Raw genomic sequence first — 19,958 nt, forward strand, 5'->3', positions numbered from 1 at the left:
ACTGAGATCACTTTGCCCGCTCTTACATTTCTGATTGCCGTTTCAATTTAGCGATCTGTGGGAAGGAAATGAAATGCTCAGTGACTTGCTGCTGATTTGTAGCACACAAGTAAAGATGACAAATGGAAAGGATTAAATCAAGTGGGTCTTGGAAAGGCGACTGTAAAAAAAAAAAAAAAAAGAGAGAGAGAGAGAGAGAGAGAGAGAGAGAGACTTTCAGGAGGTCTTTAAATTATTCTAACAACTCCATCAAGCTGATCCCAGCAGTAAGCATACTTCATAGTTGAGTGCATTTGCTGATCGTGGCCACAAAAAAAAAAAAAAAAAGAGAAAGAGGAGACTGCACACTGTATCTCTGTGTAATTAAACCGTTGTCCCAGATGTACACTCAAAAGACTATTGCGAGTGCAGGATTTCTATTAACCAGGTGATTTTAATTCGTCTAAGGAGTAGTTGGGGACTTGCAGCATGAGACAGGAGGAAATGAATCGGAGCTGTGTAAGCACAGGGCATTTGCTGCCACTGAAGGGCTTTTAAATGACTCTTGAAGTGAGTGAAGCAGCCCTGGGTTATACTTGTTGGGAATAAATCTCTTTCATCTGCAGGTACGCTGCTCAGGAGGTCACCGGGAGGTTTCAGGGGAACATGAGGAGGAGACAGAGAGAACGAGCTCATTACCTGCGCAATTCGATGGGCCAGGAGACAAAGGGCAAATGTTAACCAGTGACAGGGGGGACGGAGCTGCGCACAGACAGGGCGAGTTTGGCCTGAATCAAAGACAGAGATTTTAATATATAATATTTTAATATTTCCTTATATAATTCATCAGAAGATTTCACAAGACTAAAAGCAAACAAGGACGCAGAGACGTGATGCTGTTGCAAAGCTTTTATTGAAGAAAGAAAAAAAAACAAGACTACATGCCCCTTAAAAAGATCAAGAACAGATGAGATGCTTTACTTTGACATCAGAGGGTCAAGCTCTTTAAGGCGAGTTTCACTTTCAACACCATTTAAGGCTTCACTGCTGCAGCCTTAAGCACTGTACCTGATGGAAACATCTACTGTACTGTATAGATTCAGAGTAGGCCCAAACAAAGGGATCCTCTTTATTTACTTTGGTAGAGACAAGTAAACAAGGCAAAGTTTTTGAGTGAGGCACAGCGAAGTACGTAATACACAGCAACAGTATAATGATTCAATACTGCTTGGCCAAAGGCACTTTTACAAACGGCGGTAGAACAAAGACAGTAGACAACACAAATACACTTAAAAAATAAAAAAATCATTGAACGCTCTTTTCTTTATACTTGTAGCATCAAGCTTTTAGATAAGGTTCATGTCATATATGCCCCCACATTAAATGTGTGATGTGTCCATAGACCGTCCATACAAATACCGTAAACAGGAGAGTTTAATACAGTTTTAATGGCACATAAACAACCTACAGCAGAGATTTACCTCTGTGCTCATGGACCAGATCAGACTACGCTTTGTAGAAACCATGTGCTAATAAGCCAATATTTTTAAAATCAGAAAAAGACATTCATCAGTATTAGTGTATTTCTTTACTGTTAGCCCCTTATTTAAAAGGTCCTTGCTAACTCATTTCAAGTGTTAAAAAAATACCTTAAATCTGCATTAGCTGATGTTTTTAGCCAATTGGGGGCAGCACAACAATTTGTAAACATCTAGCATATACTGCTAACATTAGCATTCATTTAGAGTTGTATTTCTGGCTACTTGATGAATGTAAGTCTAGTATTAACTCCCCTTCAAGCTTTGTTTTGGTCTTTAGCAACTCTTGAGAGAAATAGCTTTCTCTTTAGCTGCTTAATGCTCCACTTTGTTCACTGGCTAACTTTGTCTGTCTGTTGTTTGTTACTGGGCAGGTAATGTACAGTGGGTTTATCAGAACTTTTTTGCTGAAAACAACTGCATGTTGTGAATGGAAACAATGTTGATAAAAGCGGCAACACTGAATTGAAACAGTAAAGTTGCGGACCATAAAACCAAAGCAATGAGCTGAAAGATGCTAAAACGTTGCCTAAAGCTGAGAGGAACTGCAGAGTTGGATAATAATTTTCTGTGGGTTTGTCACTACGAGCACCACCTTTCACATTACACACAGTGATTTTGTTTCACTCTGCTATAAAAATAGTGCAGCTTTAAAGGGGACCTATTATGCTCATTTCAAGCTCTATATTTTTATTTTTGGACTCCACTAGAGTATCTTTGCATGATTCACAGTTCAAGAAACTCCTTATTTATCTTATACTGGCCCTTTATGCAGCCCCTCAGTTCAGCCTTGCTCTGAAACAGGACGTTTTGGATTCCCCTCCCTTCTGCCCCCCTCCCTAAAAGCCCCCTCTGTTCTGATTGGCCAGTTTCAGGAAGCTATAAACTTCTCAAATCCATCTGTACTTGTTGGAGCTGAAATCCAATCAGAAATATGTGAGTGGACAGCATGAACATCAGCAGAACAAAGATTACAGCAGGACGTCTGTGTTTGGTAAGGCTCATTACCTGCTTATTGTCTGACATCTTTATCTTCTCTGTGTTCAGCTCGTAGTGGTTTCTTTGGTTTCAAGTTTAGTTTCTATCTGCGTTCCTTTTTTTTACTTTTAGCTATCTGTTTTATTTCACTGTTTGTTGATAGCTCTCAGCACGTATCAGTCATGTTAAGTTACTGCTGATGAAAACCCAACATTTCCTGCTTTTGCTGCTTCAAACTAAAAGCTTTTAAATGACTAAATGATGGGAGACTTTTATCGTGAAGAATTTACAGGAAATGAAATGTGTTTATTAACCATTTTAGCAGAGCTTCGTTAGCGGTATTATTCTTCTGATAAACAACTGAACATCCAACTTGTAACATTTTATATATATATATGTATATGACTGAAAATAAGGAAAAACATGATAGGTCCCCTTTAAATAACCTCACATCCTGTGTATTGGTAATTTTTTTTGAAGTTTTAACAAAGTACTGTTCTTTTTTATCTACTGTATAAAATTCCCTTTACCAAACTGTAACAACAGCTTTTATTTCTGGTATATCACTGGCATATCTCATCAAACATGCACAAGATGTGAACATGTGCTGTAAACAACATTTCTAATCTATGGCCATATTCTACATCACACAAAAGAAGTTCCTATTTGATTGTAATCTGGTACATTTACCAACCAATGTACAAAATGAAGGTACTGTAAGGCCTACTATGAGGCTACTGTGTAAAGAATGACAATTCTGCAATGCTGTGAATTACATTTTAACGTAGATGTTGAGCTGTTAAACGTTTGTCGCTCACAAAAATGATTGTGCTCCTTATTGCAATGACATGTTTTCCCGTAGAGTAAGAACCAAACTCAGCCCTAAATAATGGATATCATTTCTCTTCCCTCTCCCTCCCTCCCTCTTTCTCTCTCAACCCAACCGGTCAAGGCAGATGGCCGCCCACCTAGAGCCCGGTTGTGCTTGAGGTTTCTTCCCGTTAAAGGGGAGTTTTTCCTCGCCGCTGTGGCCAAGTGCTTGCTCATGGGGGAAGGTTGGGTCTCTGTAAATTAAAGAGTACAGAGTAGACCTGCTCTACGTGAAAAGTGCCCTGAGATAACCTCTGTTGTGATTTGGCGCTATATAAATAAAATTTAATTACAGCTACAGTAAACTTAGAGGCTGTTGACAAAAACATAAAAAAGGTCGATTTCCTAGCTTCTGTGCTAGCGTTGTGTTTGGAGACAATTGGTTTTGAAAAGTAGCTGCATTATAATTTTAGATGAGCATAACTGCACTACCGCTGTTCTGATACTGTTTTTTAAAACATCAACTGCAGGGTTTAGATGTTGTTTTTCAGCTCTAGTTTCAATCAGAATCTCTTCCCGTTTAGTCACTTTGAGATCTTCATTTGTGTTTTTATCACTGGGTGCACCTTTTAACACAGCAGTCTAATTATCTGAGCAGGTCAAAAGGCCCTGTATCGACATTTAACAGACAGTGAACATGAAACTTAGCTGGATGCCTAGCAACATCTCTCTTGTCAGCTGAAACCTAGCAACACATATGACATAATCATCGTAATCAGATGACTCACTGAGTCAAGTATCAAATGGTCAAAGTGAGGGATCTAAGTATGGACCGAATGTAGACAGTGTAATATATATATATATCTTGATATATATGTCAAAGAAGGGGAGATAAAAGGAGAATAAATGTCTTCTGTTAAGAGAGAAGCACAGATTTTAATGCATTTTTAGTCATCTTCAAATTAATTAATCAAACTGTTGATATACAATAAATGCCGCTTGAGATGACTGTAAATTGTGTCTATCTTAAGTTTTGTGACACTGTTGAGATATTTTAACACGACTATAAGACACTAAGATTTTTGTTCTCAAACAGTGCACTCGTCTGTTGTGATTTTCACATAACTGTAAAAGTCTTGTTGTCTTTGGTTTCTGTATGTGACTGATGAGCTGGCCGTCTACAGTCTGCACTCCAAATATTGTCCCTATGTCCCGAGGACATTGAGTTTAGGTTGCCTAACCTCCTGGAGAACCAGCGTTTGCCTGCCTTGAGGCATGTGAGCAAGGGATGGTTCTGTCTGCTATGAAATGTTGAACCACCTTCTCACCTTCAGCTCAAACACAGTCAGATGTGCAGAGATTTAACTGTGTTTTCACAATGATCTTTTCAATATTCAGTATCCCTTCAGATTTTGAATGGTCACCAGTTTTCTCTATTTTTATTTTAAAAAGATCCTGACAAACGTCTGATGAATATCAAATTATTGTTCAATGATAATTCATTATTGAGCTTATTAGCACACTTGATTACAAAGTGTTACCCTGTTTAAAACATTGACACAGTTGATCACAAAGACTATATCCTGTGATAGTAGCTACAGTATATTTATTTCTTGTTTCTATCTCTTTCTGATGGCACTAAATGCCACTACCTCACGCTTTTTTGGTGTGTGAGGAAGCAAAATGATGCCTCATTCTTCCCTAAATTGGTGAGGTTATAATATCACCAAAAATTATAATTACTTGCTCTGTTCATAATAAATCCATCCACATGCACACGACACCTGGGATTAGAAAATACTTCTTGCATTACTGGGTTCACTGATTACCAATCCAACTAATAAATTGGCAAACAATCACTTATTATTAACTATAATGTTTTTGTTGTTTATCATTAAATGTCTTGTCTAACTGACTACTGCTGTAATATATTGATCTAACTATCAAATCACGAACACTGGTTCATGACTCTTGGATGGAACAAATAATAAAATCATAATTTTTGGGAAACTCTCACGGTCCCTTCTTCGCCCATCAACTTTAAACATAGACTAAATATAAAAGACGAGTGTCAACGGTACAATCAATACTGACATACAGCACAGTGACACACAAAGTCACACAGTACCAACAGCATAGTTCTGATTAAAGGATTACTATAAGGACACTTATGCTTGAAACTGTACAGGTAAAATATTTCCTCATTCATAAAATTTCTTATAAAGTGTCGATGCGATTAGCAATAAAAATTGCATAGCCATCTAATATCCATTATCTCTGCCAGATGCAAACAGTACAACCGATGATCTAATTAATGTCATGGTAAATGGAGGAAAATGTGACATATCTATCTGCTTAAAAACTATTTAAAACTAAGTGATTACACTAAAATATAAGGGCATATTTTTATGAATGGAATGTCTAATTGTACTGCTGAAGCCAACAGAAAATATTCAGCTGTATACGTCATGGCAAATTCTATCGGAAAGAACAAAGACGATAATGTGTTAAAAGGGGAACTGCATTCAACAGCTGCCTATTGAGGACTTTGTCTTATGACACTGAGAATGATAGTTTGTAGCTCATGTGGTCCCCATCGATACACTGTAAGTGATGTTAAATATAATGGCATACAGAATAAGTACACATAATATACGGCAGTTTAAAATCAATTCTTTGGTGTTCAGTTATGCAGAACTGCTTTGCAATAATGAGCTTCAGTGTGTAATTTTATCCACATCTGTGTACTGTCTGTGTAATTGCGCTGTGCAAACACTAAAGTATAAAATGAATGTTCTAAACAACATACTGTATGCTCAGGGTTTTTCCAAACACTGCTAAAGCTACAGTCACTCACACATCCATCCATGGCTTCACCTGCAGGGCAGATGTATCAAACATGTCGCATGTTTTAGTGGAGGCAGACTCCGTTCTAGGTCAGCGACTAAAGACTTGGGCTTGCCTGCGTACATGCATGTGCACTCTGGCTGGAACATGCCAGGTAAAATCGAGTGATGGCGTGTATTGTCACATGTTAAATTATGGATTCATAGAGATTGAAAGCAATAGTTTGAAATTTGGGGAAATGCACTTAATTGCTTTCTTGCCGAGAATTATATGAGAAGATGTCTGTACACTAAATATGAAGCTACAGGCAGCTGTCAATTAGCGTAGCTTAGCATAATGACTGGAGACAGGGGGAAACAGCTAGCCTGGCTCAGTCCAAACATCTAACTCTTGGCAAGAAAGCATATTAGTGTATTTCCCAAAATGCTGAACTACTCCTTTAACAAAAACACAGTTAAAAAACACAGGTTCTTCTGCTATGATTGTACCGAGTCAGCCACTAAATACATGTGTGCAGGTGAACATGTGATGCTATTTTGTGTATCTGTAGGTAAATATATAAATATAGATGTATATATATATATGATATGCTGAGGAATGCAAGCTTTTGTGGATGGGTATGTTTGCGAGAGAAAGAAAAAAGATAGAAAAAGAGAGAGAGAGAGGGAGAGAGAGAGAGATAGAGAGAGAGATAGAGAGAGAGAGCGAGAGAGAGAGAGAGAGAGAGAGAGAGAGAGAGCATTGGGTTATCACAGTGGAGGTGACCGGGCGGCGGGTTGTTCAGAGGTCAGTGGTGGCCTTGGCGGTGAGGGCCTGGATGCGGCTGGTGTTACAGTTTTTGCAGAGCACGTGTCCGTCCAGTGGGTAGCAGCCCTGGTTATCCCCCTCTGAGAGCAGAGAGCCACAGTCCTGCAGGACACAGATACTCTGTTAGTCCACAAACACAAACACAGTCATTAGCCACACTCACCGATCAGGCACATTCATACACTCTCTGTGCTTCCGCTCTAAATGAGACATTTACTGCTGTTTGAAAACTAGCAAGTGTCAAGTTACAGGAGGCTCTCTGCAGTAAAGCCTGTGAAGCTGAAATATTTTGGTTTTACACCAGTGGATGAGACTGGATGGGCAACAACTGAATATTACTTACAAAAAAAAATCTTAACACACTATGACCCACTGTAGGGGATTAAAACTTGGACTCTGATCGAAAACCTTATTTGTAAGTGAATTTTAAAGTGAATATATTTTGACTTGTAGCTCCCTGGAGTGAATGTATATTAATGCATCCCTTTTCTTTCTTCCTTTTATTTTTGTTCATTTCCTTGTAGGTATCAATACATATTTTGGCCTATTGCTAGCTAGTTTGCACTTGTGTTTACCATTGAAACATCTTTGGGTGAGTAAAATATTATCAACTTTTAGCCAAACTAAAATATCTCAACAACCTTTGGATAGATTGCAATTAAATTTTGTACAGATATTCAAGGTCCACAAAAGCTGAATCCTACTGACTTTGGTGATCCTCTGACTCTTCTGTAGCGTCACCAGCAGGTTAACATTTGTTTTGAGTGAAATGTCTCAACAGCTGTTGGATGGATTATCATGAAATTTGGTCCACACACTCATGTTTCAGACACCTTCATCAGAAAATTGTAACTTTACTTTGGTTTATAATAAATATCTGCAAAACTAAAGACATTCCCATCAGCCTCAGCTGTACTTTGTGTTTAGTGCTAATTTGCTAATGTTAGCCTGCTAACACACTAAACTCAGATGGTGAACATGGTAAACATTATACCTGCTACACATTAGCATGTTAGCATTGTCACGGTGAGCATATTAGCATGCTGTTGTTAGCATTTAGCTGAGAGCACCGCTGTACCACGGTACAGTACCACTAGCATTGCTGTAGATACTCATTCTCTACTATTTCTATTGGCTTTTTCCTCCATTTGGTAGTTTCTATGATAATTATTTTCTTTTCGAATAATTTATATGATTCATATATCACATTTTCTTGAATCTCTGTGATTTACGAGACTCAATGTGTTTGCATGTGTTTTTTTCTGCAGGCTTATTTCTATTTTAGCCCTTTTGCTAGAGGCATATGTGTTGGTCATATACAGTATAAGACAGTGTTACTCAGCTCCTCTCTGATTTCTCCAGTCTGTGCATTGACTCTTCTCTCAGATCACAAATAACAGAGTGATGAGTGTGTCTGCGTTTATATATATTTGCTTGTTCTACTCTGCAGTGTTTACTTGACAATGCCTGACAAAGATGTCTGTTACATTCAATCACTGCAGATGTCTTTTGTTCTGCGTAATCACGTGGACAATTTCACACACAGCAAAATATTTACATACATTGCTTCTGCATCATTTTCTCATTGCCTGCAACACAGGGTTACACGGGAATCACACACACACACGTATGCACACTCAGAATTACAACTCCATCTACTCATGCCTCTCTGGTGACAAAATTCTTCTCTTGTTGAGCCCCTTCAGCTGAACTAATCTGCTTTGCTTTCCTTTGACCTTTATGTCTGCCAAACGCTCTGTGTACTCACACTGGCACAGCTCTTTGACAGCGTCACACGTTACTTCTCTTTTAGCTGGGCACGTAATGTCTCAGAGCTGCTTATCAGGCGGTGAGCGCCTACTGTAAGATTGGTTACTATGTAAGTCCATGAACTTTGCAGAGGAGAGATGCAGAGCTATTTTGAGGCAGGTAAGAGAAGGATGATTCACTCGTCTTGCTGAAAAGGTGACTCGGTGGGCGGGCATGTGCATTATGTCTTATACCTTCATACCGTAATGACTGTCACCTGGAGCTGTGCAACATGTTACATAAGCACTAATGTTAATTATAGGGAACCTGCATACCAGGAGAGATGAACACACTGAGTGCATACCTCACAGCGGTAACACTGCACGTGGAAGTCACGGTCCAGGGCCACAATGCGAACGGTCTCCTCCTGGCCCGGCGCTGGCATTATAGGCTCAGAGCACACACAGCAGCGTGGAGCAAACTTCCTGTGAAACACAAGCAAGAATAGCAGAAATTAGATTAGGAGATACGAAAAAAGGTCAAATATTGTGACATAATGTGACCTTCAGTGACAAAAACGTTACTATCAGTTAATCAGCCTATTATTTTTCTTGATTGTTTAAAAAATATTCCAAAATAATGAAAAATGCCCATCAGACCCCAATGTAGTGTCTTCAAATTCCTTGTTTTGTCGGATAAACAGTCCCAAACCCAGATGTTAAATTTACAATAAAAAAACAGAGTAACGTGGTGAATTGATGAAGCCAGAATAAGAGAAGCTGTGTCATTTTTGATTCATAAATAATTCCAAATAACGGTTTCCAAATAATTTTCTGTCTACTAATCCAGTTTGGTATTTTTCAGCTTTTTTGGCTTGTGACCCCTTAAAATAAAACCATGTCTACTTGAGAGAAAACTCAAAAATTAGAAGAAAGTTAAAATAAACATACAGTACATTTATTATTTATTTATTTATTTATTTATTAAGATTTATCTTGTGGCCCCATGTTGTGGTCAGTGTAAGTGAAAAATAAGATATTCTAAAGAACTATTGTTGTTACATGTTTAAACTTAGTCAAAAGCTTGCTGTTTTTTCTTTAATTCATTAATTACTCAACTATCAAGGCGACTCTGAAAGCTAAATTTGCATTTATCAGAAATATTTCTTATAATAGAATATGCGAGGAAAAGCTAAACATAGAAAGATTTCAACGTTACAAAATATCATAACTGACTTTCACAATAACATTTTCTAGCTTCTGAATCAGTAAGTCTGGGAATACTTTCAGCAGGAAGAGGTCTATCTAACAATAGTTTTAATGAGGATATGAAAAGCACACTGAGATTTCAGGTTGTGTCAGTTGACTGAGGGCCAGGTGGACATTTCCTCTATATCACATGCTTACTGAATGCCTGGGAATCAGGAAGTGAAGAGGCTCTATAGCTTTGGGGAACCACAGCTATACAATGCAGTCAGTATTAACCAGAGAAAAAGCTCAGGCCTGAGCGTAACTATTCCTCGACACAAAGGGCTGCGATGTTGAGGTCACACTTGTCATGTGGAATTAAACGGCCCAGTGCAGCTACTCCATAAAGTAAAGCTGTGCACTCACACCAAGAGCCAGCTGCTTACTTCTGTTTCCCTTCTGGTCACTGAGTAAAGGAACATTTCTGGTAAGGTGGCGGTTATGCAATCAGCGGACTGTGACACAATGACAGGAATTTACTATTAAATGAATATCTACAGCTACTCCGCATTTGGTCACTGTGCTTGTGAAATTGTCTTCAGTGTTTCCCGAAAAGGAAGAACTGAGATCCCACACTGATATCACTTTGTTTTGTTTTTAATTTACGAGAGAAGGATTACTAAGCAACATTACTTGAATTTTTTTGCCACTTGGGGGCTGCGGAGTAAGCTGTAAACAGGACATTGACTTATTATCACATTATAAAGCTGTTGAGGTTAACATGTTAGACAGGTTAACACTTATCTGCACATCTAGCAGACGTGGATCAACATTAACATTCATTTTTAGTTGTGTTTCTGGCCAGCTGGTATTCACTCTCCTTTAAGCTCTGGTTTGAGTGAAATATCAGGCTCTTCAGCTGATAGATGCACCACTATTAGTTTTCACAACTACAACAGAACAGTAAAGCTGCAAGCTGGAAAACCAAAACAATGAGCTGAAGATGCTAAATTGCTTCATAAAGCTGAGAGGAACTGCAAAGGCAGGTGATAATTCTCTGTGGATTTGTCACTGCGAGCAACATATTTCATATTATACCTTGTCTTTTAACCCATTGTTCATATAAAAATGCTGATTACTGCAGCTTTAAGGGAATATTCAGGAATTTTGGACATAAGATAGTCTCATTGTGATTTAGAGAAGATGTGTTTAGCTTAGCTTGGTAAAAACACTGGAATCAGGGTAAAACTGCTAGCCTCTAGCATCTGTCAAAGAACATAAATTACTCCTGATAAATGTAGATAAAACATTCCTTCTCCTTTGAGCCTTGGATAGCCTCCTTCAACCCCTGCTAAAAACATCCAGCTGCTAAATGTTTCACTTTCTTCAGCAGCTAGTTGCAAATTTTGTCTGTCTGCCGCTTGCTGTTAGGTATAATATCGTGCAGTGGGTTTATCAGAGCTTTTTCGGTGAAAATAGTTGCCTGCTGCATCTTGAAAGGACGTTGATGAGACTGAATTAAACAGTACAACTGCAGAAAACATCAAACCAAAACAATGCAGAGTTTAGTGATAATCATCTATGGGTCCGTCACTATGAGTGCACATTACATAAAGTCATTCGATCCACTGTTAATATGAAAGCATTGATTTGTGCAGCTTTATATGCAATAAAACTGAAATGACATACTTGTGAAAGTCCTCGATGCAGTGGATGTGGTTGGAAGCGTCCACGGTGAAAGGGATGCCGTCAAGGCTGCGGTGGCACACCACGCAGGTGAAGCAGTGAGGGTGGTAGGCTTTCCCAGTAGCCCGCAGGATGCGCTCCATGATGGGCTTACTGCAGATGGTGCAGGTCTCAAGGGTGTTCTGTAGACACAAAAACACAAACCCACAGACACCCACATGATTATACAACAAACCTGATGATGAATGTAATGATTCAGATTATTCATTTCCAAAGATCCTTTCAGCACTTGTTTACAATTAGCACTTTAGTCTGCTAACACATTTTAACCAGCATGAAGACATTTAGAAAAGTTTTCCTGCATCTCCTCCTGTTTGTGATTTTAGACTTCCTGATGGCAGCGTTACACTTCAGGTGGCTCTGCTTCCATTCCTGCCTGTGCCACAAATAAATCCATACTCAAGACCTTCAGCGAGTCTGTCCTCAAATGCCTCTGAAGCTGAAGGAATCTGATTAGCACTCCTCTCGAAACACAAACACAGTCATTTTTCAGCTGCCCTCACCCACACTCCATCCTCCCATATGCAAGAGTGTGAGCAGTAAATATTTCCACTTTGTGATGACTGCAGGTTTTCTGCAGCCAGGCGACTGGGCAAGCGGCCCGCGGGGGGACGTGGCGGTCGCCTGCCTCTGACTTATCTGTGGCATCTCTCTTCTTAATATCTGCCGGGAGACGCCATTTGTTATTTCAATATTACATAAATAACGACTGAATCTCTAAACAGCAACGCAATTACGGGGGGGGGGTGGTGGTGGATGGATATATCATGTGAGGGTGATCAATGTGCGGCCTGATGTGGCTGTGTGCGCGCTGATGGGCCGCTGTTGTCGTTCAGGCATTTCCTGGATCTCTCTGTTTCTCTGTTCTCCCTCTTTCTGCGCTTGGCTGGGCTAAAGAGTGCACGGTTCAGCTGTTCCCATTGGCTCCCACTGTAGTAGCAAGCTGCCTCAGTGTTTCCAAACACAGCTCGGGGTGTGTAGCAACACTGCGCTGCGTCATCGGCTGCCTCCCAGATGCACCGCCGGGCCCTGCCGTTTAAAATGACACTTCTGTGACTGCTCGGCCGAGGTAAACTCCCAAACATCCCCTATCCGTTAGAACGGCTGCTGAGCACGTGCAGTGACATTTATAGTCTATATGCTAATGAGAGAGGCAGCTTTACAGGATGAGGTTCATTGAAACTACAATGTAAAAACGTCCCTGACATGAATCTGTGTGGTATCTGAGTGTCAGATCTTTGCATCCAGGCTCCCCCCCCACCCCACAACACGATCATGTGTCACTGGAGGGTAAGAGGGCAAGAGATGAGAGCAGCTGATGTATGACTCCAGGCTGTAAAGAAGTGGTTTGTAAAATGGCCGTTTCTTCAAAGCACTCCTGGAGAGGCATTATTTCATGAAAAGCAATGTGTGCAGACAAGCTCTGCATTCTTTTTTTTTTTTCTCCCCCCTCCAAGACGGTAATAGAAATAAACATTATTCCCAGGGCAACATTTGTGTATAAACAATGTCCATATTGCAATCCTGCTCGATCCTGGAAGTGGAATAAAGCCTTTAATGAGCTCGCTGCACTGAGCCCTTGAGGTTTGCCTCACGCACGCACACAGAGACAGAGAGAGGTAGAGGTAGAGAGGGAGAGAGAGAGAGACAGTGAATACATTTGAAACCTGAGAATCAGAGTAAGATACAGGGGCCAAACTGCACTAAACCATCCTCAACTCTTACTCATCTGTCTGCATTTCCACTTACTTATTCTCATCTGCCCTTCATGTGGGAATACCTTGCCCTTGTTTAGCTTAACTAGAGCATATGATTTCACAGCACACAGTTCCTCCGGGCCATTGTAATGAGTACAGTACTCAAAAGACAAAATTTCTCTCTTTCTCTCTGATGGTAAGATTCTATGACCTCAATTCATTCATTCTGCTCAGCCCTCTGTTGTTTTTTTTATTCACTCGTGACTCTTTTTATTTAGTATTAGGTAACATTTATCAGGCCTGTTACACACGTGGGTCTGATGTCAAAACAGAAAATGTACAGAGTTTCGGTCTGTGGTTGGGCACAACCTCCAGAGATGGTTCAGGAAATTCTGCATAAATCACTTCATGCCCTCCCTGTCAGGCATCCAGGTCCTTTGCAGTTTGCCACTAGAGGGCTGTATATGTCTGCAGATGTCCGGGTTTTGCTTTTCCCCTGACTAAATGTGATGTATTCAAGCATATGTATTCTTTTTTTTCCCCTCCCTCATACATTTCTCTAAGTGTTTGCCCAGAAGGCTAAACAAATGTCTAGGCAGATGAGGTAAAGTGAATTTAGGTCAGACAGCCTCTTGCTGAACTGGGGGTGAGTGGGTAAGTCAACTGTGGCCCCTTTTTCTCATTGTAAACCTTCTCCATTTCCTACAAAGTGCTCTCATGGTCTCCCTGAGCGCACCAACGCCAAACACACTGATGCCCGCGCAGTCCAGCACAGCTTCCCACTATTAAGCAAAGGGCTCCCAAACAACGTTTGACACAGCTGTCTGTTGGAATGAAGAGTTTGATGCAAACAAAGCATGTAACAGGGAGTTAAGAGGTCCCATGTGCTCTGCGCCGAACATGAGACACAAGCCTGATAGATTGAGATGGAGAGGCAGAGACACGGATAGTCACACAGAACAAAAAAAAAGTCATTTAGTGTAATTTTGAGACTTAGAACGTTGTTTTTATTTGAAAATGCTAAATGAGGGAGGAAATTTTACTCATTTCAACTGTAAATCAGCTTGTAATTTGTAACTTTATTGGATCAAGAGACAATGTCTACAACAAAATTAGAAACAAGTAAAAATATTCTAGAAAAAACAGCCCAGTGCAAACAGCTCTATACTTTATATCTTTTAAATACAGTTTCACACCTAGACTAAATGACTTGATAAGAATTAGGGCTGCAACTAATCATAATCTTAATTATGGATATATCTGCAGGTTATTTTCTTAATTAATCAATTAGTTGGCCTATAAATGATTTTTTTTTTGTTCAACAGAGAGTCCAAAACCCAAAGCTATTGACTTGACTATAATATAAGACAGGGGAGAGCAACAAATCCCCTCAACAAGACTCCTCATTACCATTCATGGTACTTAAATACTGCCTCAGCCATTTCAAAAGTAATGTTAAAACTGCTTGTAATTATGTAACATAAATCAATATATTCGCACTCAGGGGTCAAGGATTGAAGCAGCGTTGCTCACCTTGCTCTTTTCAAACAACTCACTTGACATTTGCTGCTACAAAAATAACATACTAGAACAAAGACCTACTTCAGATGTATGCAGTTAACAGTTAGAAATCTGTTGTGGCACATTGCTAAATTTAAGCTGTTTGCGATCTCCTTTGACCGTATCAACACAAATTTTACACCTATGTGTTCTTTTTTTTCACACGGCCAAGTCGGGCTGACAGGAGGCAGGCTGGAGTTCAGTGAGACTGCACGCGATTTATGACCTGGCACGCTGAACTCAGAGTGGGCCAAATTTACAGATGATCTGATTCAGTGTGTGTCCAGACCCTCACAGACTATGCTGGTGTGTGCCAGGCCATGCTGTGTAAATTAACTACACCCTACTGAAGGAAGCTCCGTGACGTCTAACAAGAGCTTATTGGAAAGAAAGATACGAGCGCTGCTGCATTTGCATTTCCTTATAACAGATAGTGACTTGCTTGTGAACTATGAGTCAAATCACTGACCCTCCTACTTCCTGAGGGAAGGTGTCAGCTGACTTAATGAACCTCGACAAGCAGCCTCTCTCCCTTTTATTGCTTAATATGGGTCAATCAAGCAGGACAAAGAGGAATAATTTGATCCAGGCAAATCTATAATGTTCTCATGTAGCTTATTTTAACAGGAAGTGCTACACAGGACTGAAACTATATGGGTCAACAACAAACAGCATCACAATATAATGCGGTCTAATCCAACACCAATAGTTCCACATTTTGGGAAATCAAGAGAGTCAAACAATAAATCAGTCAATCAATACCACTCTCATGCAAAATATGAAGCTAGCACAGGCAGCTAATTAGCTTCTTGGTTAGGTAGACGGCTCAAAGCTAGCTTATTTCACCTTGTCTCCAGTCTTTATGCTAAGCTAAGCTAATTGTCTTTCCCTGTAGCTTCATATTTAGCATATAGACAGAATATTATCAAATTTCTCATCTAACTCAGCAAAAAAAAAACAATGAGTGCATTTCCCAAAATGTCAAATTATTCCTTTAAACTTGGCGCCAAAGAAAATACTGCTCTGACAGTCTCAACAATAATGTAAGCTCATAAACCTCACAAACATACCAGTTATTTCAGAGCTATTTTATTGGGTTGCATTCTTTAAAACATGTTCCTGTTATTTTGTCCATCCTCTAAAAATACTACACATTCCATCTTTTATAGTAAAACTGCTGCGACACCTGCTGCTAGCTGACCATCCAGTAAACTACTGAGGATTCCACCTTCATTAAGATGCTTTAAATACATCAAGAGATCTTTAATGTCCATCTATTTATTTAAAAAAATATCCCTTTCAATACACCCCTCACTTACAACTCAACATACTATACTAGGGTTTAATTATTATTCCTCAGCAGACAATGAATGCAAAGATCAAAACTGAATCTAATACGCTCTTAATTCGGTTTATATATTTTTAAGTGGAGTAGTTTCATAAGGAAGAAGCAGAGTTACCTCACTCGCAGCTGACTTGGCACAAGCTTCTGTTCATGCATATTTAAAAAGCAGATTTGGCAAAACTGTTCCCATGTTTACAGACACTGACGCTGCTGTGTGAATCCTAATTCTGGACACAACTCCCAGGCTATTGATAGTTTATCTAAGTCACAAAAGAAAATTGCAGAGAACGTATTGATCAGACATTAATTAAGAGGTTTTGGGAGCTACCTTGAGTCAGTTGTAAAACCTTCCGACAAAGCATCAGAGAGGATTATTATGGTCGAATTAAAGAGAGGAAGGGAAAAAAAACCCTCTTTTTTCCACATTCTTGAACCAAATCATGGAGGTCTTGGCCAGTAGAAAATGCCAGAAATCTGGTTTGGTTGAGGGAGTTTGGGAGCTCATTTAAATCACCACACATTTGTGGAGGGACTGTGGGAGCGCCACCTTTCCCTGAGCCGTGGTCTGCTCAGGCCGCGGAGGTGGAGAGGTCTGTGTGTGTGTATGTGTGGAGTTTCCCTTCAGATGGTTGGGTTCAGTGATCATGATCATCTCTCCCACCTCATCCCGCGAAGGTTAACAAGTGAACAACCCCCTGCCATCTCCTTTCCCTCCGGTCCGACTCTCAACCAAGACCCCCGTCACTTTCCCATCCTCAGCCCTTGACATTCAACTTAAATTTAATTTTATATCAGTGATTGCTTTCCGGTGACCGGCGCTCCCTGGCATCCTGACTCCATCCATCTGTCTGTGCAGCTTCTCAGCATCAGGCCCACAGTGTGAGCATATGAAGATGCATTAACATGACTTGACTCCTTTACAAAATCCTGTCATTTGTAAGCACGTTATGTAAATCACCCACTCGCATCTTCTCCGCTGCCTGGATGCAGATGACTGAGGTGTGTGTTTTTTTGTTTACGTGTGGGCGTGAGCGAGCATGTCACACAGTGGAAAGTGATTCTCCTAATGGTTTGGTAACTATCGGCCCTGTTCACTCCGGGGATCAGTGACCTTGAAACGATCAGCTGTATAATTCACAGACAGAGCGTTTGTGACACTCATCTGTGTGCACGCCAGTCAGTCAGGGCGAGTGCACCAAGGTTTCGGTGTCTCTGACCTGGAATGGCGTAGGTCTAACCCGCTCAGCTCAGTCTGTCCGTGTAATAAATTCACACCGGGTTATGGATGGCCAGTGCGTGCAGGAATGGGATGGCATCCTGCCAGAGTCTCCTATCCAGATTTGTTTTTTACATTTAGTTTATATCTCTGCCTGGACAGTTTATGACCCGCCTCAGCCCTGCCATCTCTCTCACCAGCAGCTGCTCAGCCCGTGCAGGTTTCACTTCTTTCACTCCAGAATGTGTGTTTCGACAAACTAACAAAAGCGGCATGTGTCAAATGAGATTTAAATATTTATGTATTCTATTCCAGTCAGCTGTGAGGCTTTATTTGTTCATGCAGATTTCTTATTTTAGCTGCGTGATCATGTCAAGCTACAGCCAACATGAAGGGACAGGCCAACGCACAGATCATGCCTTGCTCAGGCCTTTCTTCAAAGAATAAAAGGTGGCAGTGGGGCCCTGATCTCTCTCCGGCTCATGCAAAGTGGCCGGCCTGCCTGTCTGCCTCTCTGCCTTAAATTCAGCTCTGCAGCAGAATGTGACCCCTCCGGACTTTGGGCAATGTCTCCTGCTCTGGTTACAGAGAGAAACTGACAAAGACCCCGGCAGTAGTTCTCTCATGCCATGAGTTAGAGTGACATTGTGGTGGGTCAGCACTGGGTCACGGATATTTTTCTCCTGCTCGCTCCTGGGGGGTGGGGGCGGGATGGGGGTGGATGTGCTTAGACAAAAAACATGAGGAAGGTTTAGAGGGCCCGGTGTTTGGAGTCCCTCTCTTGTCTCTTGTCCAAACAATGTATTCTAATAACAACACTTGTGCTTTTCATTTACTTGTCTGTAATGGATCGGACAGCTGCGTTTCCTGTAGTGTGGGTCAGTAATAAGAAATAATGACCTGCTTGAGTTTAGCAGGTTTACACCCACTGTACAACGAAATTCTACACACACATAATTGTCTTGGTAAGTCTGGAGACGCACTAAGATGTGAAATCCTATTCATGCAAGTGCTATCTAATTGGCTCACTCCTTTGAGGAATTAGACCGAGTTAATCACGTCTGAATATACAGAACTCAATTAGAACTCCGCAAGCTAATGCAGACAGCCATGAATATTTGATGACAAAGTCAGCAGAAAGCTGAGCCGCTGTGTGTTTGTGAGCGTGCCTCAGACGACAAGTAAAACCAGGGTGGGTGTGTACCTGCCGTCGCCGCTCGGCGTGTGCGTGGCAGCTCTCCCAGCATGAACAGCAGCTGTACAGCCGCTCGCAGACACACAGAGCCGCCAACAGAGAGCTGCAGTGCCACAACGACGAGCATATGGGGGCCCTGAACTCACCACGCTGGCTGCAAGCCTCTGGATCTGACTACCTGGATATCCATCACAGAGAAGTGACAGGTGTGTGGGTGGTGTGCAGTCATTTCTAATTAGAGCCATATTACTCTCAGCGAGGCAACATTATAAACTTTCTCTTTCAATATTGGACTGCTTGTATCTCTGTGACTGGATGTGAAAGGAGAGATCTGAATGTGATGGGATGTATTGTATCCTATACACCCTCTCTCAATGACAGCGGAAGCTTTAGGGGAGTTCTTGGGGATATCCCCTTGTAGGATGGGAGAGTTTGGTATGTTATGCTGTGGAGGACATCCATCACCAGGAGCCCCAATACAGCTGGTACCATGCCTGTCGCCTCTGGGTGCTGTGCTGTACCTTCCCTTTGCTATCTAGATTGTTTTGATTATGGTGCATTTGAACTCACTTGTAAAATTCCGTAAACACAAAGACTAGAAGGCCACGTTTAGTTTTTTCAGTTCAGTTCAACTGCACTGTTGAAACGATCAGCTGATTAATCCAGTTGTAGATGGACATAAAATCGATCAACACATTGATTAGTGATTGTCCTTGAAAAAGTCATTTAGCAAGCAAAAATGTTTAATTGATTGTTTTTACAATGAAACACTGATTAAAATAAAGGTGAACTGCAGCTCCAGACACTACCTTTGGTTATACTGTAGTGATAAACAAACCTGGTGAAAAAGTGAAAAAAGCAGGTCGCGAAAAACCAAAACTCAACCTACATTAATCTTCTCTTAACATATTGCAGATTTGCAAAGAGTTGCCATGGATTTTTACAACATAGACGTACAGTTCGAGTTGTTAAAACAGAGTTTCCCCAAATGTGTGACGTTAATCCATTCTTGTTGTTTTCCAGTCTTTGTGCAAACACAAAATCACACATTTTGAAATAAAAGGAGATGAGGGGGGAAAAAAAGCAACTCAAAAAGGTAAAGCTAAATATTTTCTCTCTTTGCATGCATCTAAAGAAGTGGGAGGTTGGTCAATTATACTTTGAGCGTAGCAAACTTAAAAGAAACAATTGTTTTCTACCCTACCTAAAACTGCTTAATACATTGTAAACTCTTTCCATTTTCCCTGTGATTTGTGTGAAAATGCACTGCAGTTGATTGGTAAATTGAGATTTGCAATAAAGGT

The 19,958-nt window shown here is 40.6% G+C and overlaps 1 protein-coding gene across 1 annotated transcript in view; it reads right to left on the reverse strand.

The window, feature by feature from the left end:
- Nucleotides 1-873: 873 nt before the first annotated feature.
- lpp (LIM domain containing preferred translocation partner in lipoma) overlaps nt 874-19,958 on the reverse strand; it is a 142,167-nt gene continuing 123,082 nt past the window's right edge. The window contains exons 9-11 of the mRNA XM_067597789.1: nt 11,585-11,763; nt 9,073-9,193; nt 874-7,061 (exon numbers count right to left, since the gene is read on the reverse strand). Coding sequence (XP_067453890.1) covers nt 6,933-7,061; nt 9,073-9,193; nt 11,585-11,763 — 429 coding nt within the window. The 3' untranslated portion in view covers nt 874-6,932. The remainder of the gene's footprint in view (nt 7,062-9,072; nt 9,194-11,584; nt 11,764-19,958) is intronic.

This window comes from Thunnus thynnus, chromosome 8 (assembly GCF_963924715.1).
Source record: "Thunnus thynnus chromosome 8, fThuThy2.1, whole genome shotgun sequence".
In the NCBI taxonomy this organism is placed as follows: domain Eukaryota; kingdom Metazoa; phylum Chordata; class Actinopteri; order Scombriformes; family Scombridae; genus Thunnus; species Thunnus thynnus.